This window comes from Biomphalaria glabrata, chromosome 2 (assembly GCF_947242115.1).
Source record: "Biomphalaria glabrata chromosome 2, xgBioGlab47.1, whole genome shotgun sequence".
Classification (NCBI taxonomy): domain Eukaryota; kingdom Metazoa; phylum Mollusca; class Gastropoda; family Planorbidae; genus Biomphalaria; species Biomphalaria glabrata.
In genome coordinates this window covers 13080911-13091118 of record NC_074712.1, presented here as the reverse complement: position 1 = coordinate 13091118, position 10208 = coordinate 13080911, and the positions used below count along the sequence as shown (strand labels likewise).

The 10208-nt window shown below is 37.9% G+C and overlaps 2 protein-coding genes across 2 annotated transcripts in view; one reads left to right on the top strand and one right to left on the bottom strand.

Annotated features, from left to right (window-relative positions):
- Positions 1-1748, top strand: part of LOC106060729 (uncharacterized) — a 4692-nt gene extending 2944 nt beyond the window's left edge. Inside the window, exons 3-4 of the mRNA XM_056019152.1 lie at positions 812-913; positions 1495-1748. Coding sequence (XP_055875127.1) covers positions 812-913; positions 1495-1604 — 212 coding nt within the window. The 3' untranslated portion in view covers positions 1605-1748. The remainder of the gene's footprint in view (positions 1-811; positions 914-1494) is intronic.
- Positions 1749-3083: 1335 nt separating this feature from the next.
- LOC106060728 (uncharacterized) lies at positions 3084-9193 on the bottom strand. Its single transcript, XM_056019151.1, has 3 exons — positions 9036-9193; positions 6154-6268; positions 3084-3336 (listed from the first exon to the last, which is right to left on the bottom strand). Exons 1-3 carry the CDS (start codon positions 9090-9092, stop codon positions 3131-3133), a joined length of 378 nt encoding a protein of 125 aa, XP_055875126.1. The 5' UTR covers positions 9093-9193; the 3' UTR covers positions 3084-3130.
- Between the last annotated feature and the right edge of the window lie 1015 nt (positions 9194-10208).

Below are 10208 nucleotides of genomic sequence, written 5' to 3'. Positions count from 1 at the left end.
TCATCTTTGTGTTAAGTAAGACATCTTGTCGCGGACCTTTTTTTATTTTATTTATTTATTTATTTTTGTACACAAAAGTCGTCATGATTATCATTTACAACAGTCCTGGAGAATTTTGACCATCCTCAGATAAGAAATTCGGAAAGACCTACGGAGATGTTTTTGAAATGTGTTTATCAAAGAGTTTTGAATTGAAAGGTCTATTGTGGCAGAGGCCTCTATCGAAAACGATGTACATGTTAAAAGGTCTTTTTTAGAGGTTGAAACGACGCGTCTTAGTTCAAATATTTTAATGACATTTTATTTGGACTGTTATTTTACTTGGTTAATATTCAATATATTCGTAATTACCAAAAAAAAAAGTTACCACAAAAATTGACACTTGAAAAATAAATTGACCAGCTTTGCCCCTCCATTATGTGTTTTCCCTTAATGGGAAGTAGCGCCCCTACTAGGAGAGCCTCCATCTAATTGTTTGAGAAACGCTACCTATATTCGTGCACACTTATAAGCTGGTAAAACGTTCAAGGGAAAGATTTCTAGCAAGCGTAAAGCACGACAAGAAAGAATGAGAAATTGTAGATCACCATCAACTTTAGTATAAAGATTTTTTTTAAATATTACTAATTACAGTTCTTCCTTGGCAGATGTATTAGACAATGTATCTGTCTGTTAGTCTGTCTGTTAGTCTGTCTGTTTGTCTGTCTGTTAGTCTGTCTGTTAGTCTGTCTGTCTGTCTGTCTCTCTCCTTTTCTTCTGGCTACCTGTGGAATGCAATATTTATCATTGTGTTGCCGGTTTCATATTCTAGGGCCAGTAACTCCTCCAATAGACCCTTGCGTGGAACGTTGCACTGAGAAATATAACAACTGCCCAATTGGTTTTGAATGCAGGTCAAACGGCTGTTACCCACGTAAGTAAAATTGTTTTCAATTTAAGGAATAAAGGTCAACGACGGTGTAAGTTTAGAATGATAGATGTTTCTTTATAATGATGAATAAAAACAGACAGCAACTGTCAATCTTGATCTCTTTTTAGGCCACTGTCATTTATTTTCAAGCCAAATTTTTATTTATTGACAGGCCACATCGTTATCTCTTGGCAGGTCACATCTTTATCTCTTGGCAGGGCACATCTTTATCTCTTGACAGGACACATCTTTATCTCTTGGCAGGCAGCATCTTTATCTCTTGGCAGGGCACATCTTTATCTCTTGGCAGGCCGCATCTTTATCTCTTGGCAGGTCACATCTTTATCTCTTGGCATGTCACATCTTTATCTCTTGGCAGGGCACATCTTTATCTCTTTGTTTCCTGAATTTCATTTATACTGGACTATATAAGATTAAATTAAAGACATTTATTAGTAATTAATGGCTTTGGAAAGAAATCCTGAAAGGATCATGAAGGACATGGGAGCTCCGAAGGCTTCCATGCGATTGAATAAAATGTATTGTCTGGAAACTGAACATAACGTCAATGTGTTATTCCACAGAGAGATCATTCTGCGGTCCCTTGATGTTTGAGATGTATTGTCAATTTGGTCTTTACGTAATAGGCGGTTGTGTCCGATGTTCATGCAATCCAGATCCACTTATCCCATAATTCTCAACATCAAAAGTTGTTTTCAACGACCAATTGGATTGACAAAAAGGAAGTAAATATTTATTTTGTTATATAATTTTTGTATGTCGACTGAATCTTGTTTTAAAAAGTATCACTAGTAAACGCTCTCATTGAAACAGAAAAGTTTGTTATTTTTGCTGGGCTTGTTTGTTAGAAGACCGCATCTCAAGCGAAGAGATTAGAGACAGGATTACTTTAGCGATCGAAACTCACAATGATCTTCTAACTACTGTTTAAAAAAACGCAAACTAAAACTCTATGGCCACAAGGTCCTTAGGGCTCGCAAAAAAACTCCCATAAGGGAATAGTATCAGGAAAAGGAAGAAGAAGCAGACAGAGAAAGCGATGGGAAGACAACATAAAAGAATGGACGGGCCTGTCATTGAAAGAGATTCCATCCAAGGCAAATGACAGCGATGATTGGAGAAAGACGGTCAGCAGATCTTGCGTGGGGCAGGCTCAAAAGACTAAGGGATAGATGATGGTGAAGAGATGTCTAAGAGCTGGATCTTGGAGCTACAGAGATCAATGAAAGTACGTTGAAGGACAAGATCGGACAGTATGGAGACCGACTGGACGTGCTGGAAGAACCCTCCCCGAGAGCCAAAAGTCTGAGGTGGCCTTAAGACAAAAGAATGAGAAAGAAACAGGCACTATTTGATCACCCTAAATTATTCCCATGCACGAACTCAAGTTCACCGCTCCATACTCGGTTTGTTTCATTAAAGCACATTCTGCCCGGATTTAAGGAGAAACTGAGATAAGTAATTAATCTTGGCGCATCCATTGTCATTCGAGATAGGAGCAATATACACTAAATGTAGACAATTTTGGCTCAGCAATGTTTGTGGTCAAACATTGTACGTACACCAAATCAGGTTTTATTGGAGCAATAGAATTAAAAAAGAAATACTTTATGTCCTCTTGCCTCATGTATTACATACAAATCTGTAGCCTGGGGAAAAGGTCAACAAACAAAAAATACAACTAGTCTTTAGAAAGAGCAAACTGCTTTAAGGTCGCCGGCTCCTGAATTCCATCTGGGTTGACTGTCATGTTTAAGTAAAACTCGAAGGCAGCAGATGTTTGAATTCCGAGTTTTCCTTCTCCTACGTTGGCAGCCAGATAACGAGCCCCCTCCTGACTGAAGCTTACTGGTGTAAGCACCAGTCACTCGCCTTTGACCCTTCTGTTCATAACAGTTTTGCAGGATTCATTATCCAAGCCGCACGTGAAACTAGCAGTTGGACAGTTACTCAGAGGTTATGTAAGACAGACACATGCTATATGTGGTGGTGGGCTTATGTCCTATACTACTTCCTGACCTAACAACCTTACGGAACGAGTGTGATGTGTAAATTTTAATATAATGTGATGTATAATATTCTCTGATGTAATGCAATGTGATATATTTGATGAGTGATAATTAACATAAACAAAAACAGGCTAAATAACAGCTTAAATTTAACAAATGTGTTTTAATGTTTACAATACAATGACTTTGCTCATTTCCCTGAGTAAGCGCGAACACAAAAGCTGTTGCTGGTCCCGATGACTAGTCTCTGGCTGGACAGATTTTGGTCTGGGACTTGTTGCTCCTGTTGGACACAGGCTAGGCCTTTAACACAGCCACAACTAGAGATAAATAAGCCGCAGGACTGTCCCAGGGTCAGATAGGGCTGGCATGTTTTAAAACCAAAGGGAAGTATACCTACACATGAAAAAAAATATTTGTTATTTAATAATTCATAAATTGATGAGATGGTCTGTAGCTTAACAAGTAACTTAATAAAAAGTTTTTTTTAAAGACTATTTCTCCTTTATGTAGCAGGTATTTCCGCACTTAGAAGGCGTAATTAATTAAATATTTTAATTACTAAATAGACACTCAGGAACATTTTGCGCACCGTTTTCTAAGTCTAGATCTATAGAATCTTATATACTTTGAGCAGATTTATACATTCACTTAACCAGGATTTTTAAGGGGAGGGGGAATCGGAACAATAGTTTTGTCCATTATATTTAAGTTTGAGTTTGTTGTGTAATTATTGCTCTATAACTACTATATTCAAAAGACACACAAGTGAAAGACAATCTGCACTCATTTAACCACTGTTACTTAAGATCTGGACGAAGTGGTCGTCTCCTCTCCATTAAGGCAGGAGCAGAATGAGTTAAAAATGCATTTATTCAGCTTTCAGTCATGATGTTATAAGGTCATCTGTCGTCACTGAAAAGTACATAAAACCCTAATTGATATAGAAATAGTTTTATAGATGTTTTATCATTGAATGTTTATAAGAAGGGAGATGTGATAGTCAATGTGATTGTCTTGTCAGCCCCGTCCTGTTAGTGTAACCCAGTAACCCACATTGATGGCATGTCGAAAGAATGGGCTAATTAACAGATAGAGGGGGATAATTGAATTCCTTTTAGGCCTATATATATTGTTACAAATGACCAGTGACAGGAAGAGGTTAACGTGTGGCCCCGACGAGATAACACAGCAGCGGGTGTTCCCTGGAATGTACATGTATAAACAGAGACAGGATGTGACGTGTCCTTACATGTTATTCCAAAAGGTACTAGCAATGTCCAGTGACAGATAGAGGTCACAACTTGTGACCCCGGCAAGTTGACACTGCAGCCGATGTTTTCTGGAATCTACATGTATAAACAAAGACAGGATGTAACGTTTCATCACGTGTTATTCCAGAGAATACTAGCCGTGTTTGTGCAACTTTGGACAAGCGATTAGGGACTCTATATAAGCCAGAGAGTTAATGTGAAAGTCAGTCGTATGGAGTCGTGATTGAGCCGTTACAGTCGATACAGACGATGTAAGACGTGTGCGGCTCTGTGGAAGAGAAATGTGTACGACTCGATGCAAGTTAACTAGGGTAGAGTTAACTGGAGTGGACTACTGTCGTTAAAGTCTATACAGCGAACTACAGTGGACTTGAGCCGTTACAGTCGATACAGTCGATGTAGACGTGTGCGGCTCTGATTCGGTAGACTTGAGTACGACTTGGTTCAGCTTTGGGAGTGTGTCGTTGGTCTGTTCTGTAGAATACGGCTCGAGGAAAGTTGAGAAGAGATGAATTGCAACGAAGTGAAGAGATGAATTGCAACGAAGTATAGCTAACTGTAAACTGACAGATATTGTACAGTCTTCTACGCTACATGTTACAGTAACGAATTGTTAGAGTTAATAGTCATTAAAGTTATATGAAACTGAAAGTTTAGTCGTCAAGTTCTTTACAGTGTTTTTATTTGTGTGCCTACTAATACATTTAGCCAGAAGATTCAGAAATACGTAACAATATGGACGATCTAACACGAATAAATAGCATTTAAACAGACAAGAAAGTGTTTGTTAGTCTCTACTAGCCTACTATTACAGTGTGTATTTATTTCGTGTGTGAAAGTTGGTCTTGTTTGCATCTATATTGTCGCTGTTAGAGTAGTAACGCTGAGGTGAACAATTGTAATCAAACTGAATTTCCATTGGTTCGGACCAATACAATTATCTTATCTTATTATAATATGTAAGTTGCGGAAAATTTTTCTGGACCATCGAGAGGACTTATCATGCCATGATGTCGAATGTCAAAATGCCGGGGCCCTAAAAAGGTCAAGCCCCAGGTAGGGCCTGTCCTAACAATTACGGGCCCTATGCGAAACAGATTGCGCGGGGCCCATTCTGGGTAGGGATAAGCATAATGTCAAAATTAAGATATTAGAAAATACATTCATTTTTTGCAATCAATTTGTATTAAATGGCAGCTGATAATGCCGTATTTTTTTTTTTTAGCGCGCGTAGAATTGAGACCCCAAAATAGACAGGCCTCCAAATCCCTAGCAACGCCACTGCTCTTAAGTCAGTGCAGAATCAGCCATAGCTAGTCATTTTTTTCGGCTTTCCTTTTCTCCATTCTAAAGGCTCCTCAGCCATTTTGCTCTTTGGGCGGGTAGCATATATATGCTGCAATGCTATCCTATGATAAGCTGTTTTACAGAACAAATGCACATTTTCACATTGGTAGCAGAGGTCTTGATTTCCCAATCAGTAATTTTTGTTTTCCCCCTACAGAAATGTTTATGAAATAAAAAAAAAAGGTTGTTAAGCTCTTCCGCGGTGTCTAATGCAAATAAACAAAATGGAGGTAACACTCAACGTAATGCAGAATCCAGTAACACCGGCGAAAGGCCGAACAATCAACAGAAGTTTGTCGACGCTGATACTGAATGTTGAACAAGTTTAATAATAATGAAGGGAACTGTCAAATGTCAGCTAACGTTTATAAACTGTGACTTATTTCTACGTTGTCCTGGAAGTAGTCTGTTTACGTCGACTTATGTTTCGTTTTATCTCTAAAACCTATCCTTGTTTTTACTAGTCAAGTCATTGTCACTAAGTCAAAACTTCCCCTATTTTCCGAGACAAATAACTAATTCCTCATCGTGCCCTAAGAAGGTAGCCTATAAGAAGTGAAGTGTTGCTGTGAACTACACGTAAACATGTCACCTTTCCCATCACTTGGAGCAACAGCTTTTCTCTTGCTGACAATCATTGAGTTTGTTGCACAGCATTCTCCCACAGAGCATTGAGCAGACGTTGTACAGGAAGTACCTGGTACAGCCTGGGGAATACGAGATACACGTTTCAAGTAATCTCTTTCACAAGTACAATATTCTAAAATACTTTTAAAAAAAAAAAGCTTATATTAAGCTTACTTCTATCAATATGTTAGGATAAGACATGTAATTGTAATTAAATTTGTAAAAAAATTTAAATTAACAATAACAAGGTTACAAAGACAGTTTGTGTGGAAACACAAACTGAAAATCAGCCCCCGAAGTGATCCATCCAGGCAGGTAAAAAGGCAGGTTTCAATATTTACAGAATGAAATTCTATCAAAGACAAATGACAGAAAATAAAGGAGAAAAAAATGTTAACAGATCTTGTGTGGTGCACCAGTGGTCCAGCAGGATAGGTGAAAACCCGGGTACGCTGTTCTGCCTCACCGTGGCACCCGGGTGGAAACGGCTACTTGAGGGGGTAGCTAGGCTAAATGAATGGTGAAACATAGCTCCCGTGGGGATGCCCACGGGTAGACGAGAGTCCACCTCTTGCACGGGCGAGGTTGCAAAAAAGTCCCCACAAACCTGTCACACTTCCATGCGGTGTTCCTCAAGGGATCGTTACAGAAATGGTAAGTCCCCCACGGTTAGCTTGGTATAACGAAGGAAAATGGCGGAGGCTCCCGGTGTCCTCGGCCTTCGGCCATGTGCAGCCAAGCATGCGTCGGGGGCCAAAGGCATTGGAAACAGAAATGCTTTACATAGGCATAGACTCGGGTCTCTCTCAAACAGAACTGTGTTCCCACAGGTTGTTATTTTTTTACGGTTTGGCGTCCAAACAGGGTTTTTTTCAAACAAAGCTCAAAGAGCCTTCGGCTCAGCTCTTAAGACGATCAAACGGATAGGTGAAAATGAATGTGAATTTAGATGTGAACCTGACCTAACTGATGTGTTATAATGAATATCTAATTGATCCAATTGTTTTGTAAAGGGCCAATCTCTTATTCCTCAAAAATAAAACATTTCCGTAAAAAATTTAAAAAATGATTATTTTTTTGGTTAGGTGTTCAACCTATGTAACATACTGTAGTTCACGCGTTAATATGAAAAACTACTTATTAATTGTTGTTTTAAATTATGTCTGACTTATATGCATACTAAACAAATTTTTTCTCTTTAAAAAAATAGAAACATTTTTTTGTGTGTAAATATAGTACTTAGTATAACAGAACTTACATAACTTAACAATACAAATGTAAAAAAAAATTTTGACAAAAATCTACAACCGTTTGCATAAATGTGTTGAAAACATTGACACTAGGTGTTTCCCCTAATAATTTTCCTTAAGTATTTGTACCATTAATAGTGAATAGTTGTAAAAATGGTGTATTTTTAATGAAAAAAAACTGCTTGCATAAGTGATTTAAAAAATTAGATTTTTCACTTTCCAAAAAGAAAAAGTAGCCGTTGCGTCAGAACGTTGAATGATCTAAAATACTGTGATGTCGGATTTTCACTATCTTTTCTAGTTTACGAGATCTAAACGGGACGGATGGACAGACAGGCCACACAAAATTAATAGCGTTTTTTCCCCTTTCGGGGGCCACTAAAAAGGCATTTATAAGAGTTCATTAACACGAAAGATTGTATATTTCTCTATCGTTTCTATTTAACATTTGCGTTCACAAAGCTTAAGTCGACAGCCTTATATAAAGGGGACTAATTTAGCTTATACTACCACTTCTGTCACTTGTTTGGAATACCAAAGAAAGTAATTTATTATCAATAGTTAGTTAATTAACTAATTGGCTAATTTTTTTTAAATTGCTTGTTGTGTTGTCAGGTGAAAGAAATAATTGTGCAAAATTTCAGCTTGATCCGAGATTGGGTGTGGGAGAAATAACTTGTAAAAAACTATTTCCATCAAGAATAGAAGGCGAGAGATCGCAAGAACAAATCTATGTCTAGGCATGGACTTTTCCCGGGGTCGTCTGTCTTTACCCAGCTCCAGGTTAAGATCGAAATAATGACATCTATCAGATTTGAAGGGGGAAAAAATCACATCCTGGAGAAAAAAAAAAGTAACAAACGCCATCTTCAACTGGGTCGATGTAAAGGTCATCCTAGGACATTCTGTAAAAAAAAAGGGGGGGGGGGTAATTTAATAGGCTAACATAGAGTTCGACAATGTTCCGCAAATATTAATTTGTTTTATTTACACGTTTGTTGCTATTAAAATAAAGACTTCTAAGTTATTCAGATGTATTTTAATTATTATCTACCCCATGGTGTTACATATAGAGAATTGCGCTATGGTTATTTACCAGCGGTCTCAAACGACTTCACTCTATAACTACATACGTAAATAATATATGTTGAAATTTCACAAGAATAAATGTATTTACACCATTTGTACTCAAACTTATAAATATAGACTGCATAGGAGCAAAACAAAAAGGGACTTATCCGATTAAATGCTACCATTACCTTGGTAAAATTATTAACTTTATCTTGAACCTTACATAGCCTTAAACCTAACATTACTTTGCACCTGACCTTAAACCTTACCAGCAACATTACCTTAAAACTGACCTTAAAACTTACCTTAATCATTACCTCCCCTTAAACATAACAATATCTTAAGCTTAACCGTCTACCTTACCTTACCTTAAACCTTATTTACAAACCTACAGAACTGGCTCGCGTCTGCCATTTCATAGGAACATACCGGAAGTTGACTTTTCCTGCCTTTTGTTAGCATGTCTGCTGTTGGTTCTCTGTACTTAGTCTCAAATAGATAAATAAGACACAATGTTATAACTTACATAAACTTGAATAAGAGACAGGACAATAAGAGTTAAAGCCGTCCACAAGCTAGTCATGATCAATGTTCGTTCTATCCCTATGATGGTCAGTAGAACTCACAGAGAAAGAGATATTTATAGAAGCTGTGTACCTGTCATGTATCAATACCTTGAATCGTTTGATCTTGTCATGTGTTCCATTCGCATGTCGCTGATTGGCTCGTTCATGATTTGGGACATAATTCATTTTTCATCTTATACAGATTTCGCGCTGAGATGAATACTCACCTACCTGGGTGTTAAAAAATATATTCTAGGTGCTGTTTCATTAAAGAACGACGCCGGATATTATTGTACAAGGGTTCAGACTAGACGAGTCAGTGCTTCTCTGACAGTAAATAATGAAGCTATAAAAACGTGGGATACGCTGGTCTACTTAATGTTGTAGTTTTTGTTTGACTTCTGACGAGAATGTTTCTCTGACGGATGTTGACATGTCCTATTTATCATTCGCCTTTGACTTTCACTCCCTTCGGCCGACACCTTTCGTCACGTGACAAAACAATGTTGGGCAGGATAAAGTATAGTATTGACGTCATCAAAGCGTGAGCTGAAACTCCTGCTCGCACTACGCTCAGGTTAAAACTGTTCCATCAAAGTCTTGCAATAATCAGCGACTCATCATTGGACTTGCTACAAAAACATGCAGCTTACACCTGTTATGTGTGCGTGTGTTTGTTAGTGTGTGTGTGTGTATGGGAGTGAGTGAGAGTGTGTGTGTATGTGGAAGCCCATGACTGCTCATGTCCTGCTAATATTTTCCATTATTCTTAACTTTTTTTGTTTATTTGAAGCGTTGGTAAAATAACATGTCAAAGTTTTGGACCTAGAAAAATATACATATACAAGCATGGCGAGAACAATTATATGAAGACCTGGTTTGGTTGTGCGAAGTTTGCAACCGCGTAGGAATGTTTTTATTAAGGCAAACAGTAAACCGATATAAGAAGCCAATAAAACGCATTCTGATGACAATTCTCACAGAGACTCAAAATTCCAAAGTTCACTCTTGACATTTGAACAAATAGAAAATGTACTGGTTTGATATATACAGTAGTTCCACGAGTTGTCGTGGCCGGAACTGAAACAGGCAAACCTCTTAAATACTCACACACATAAAAACGCTTGTCTTCG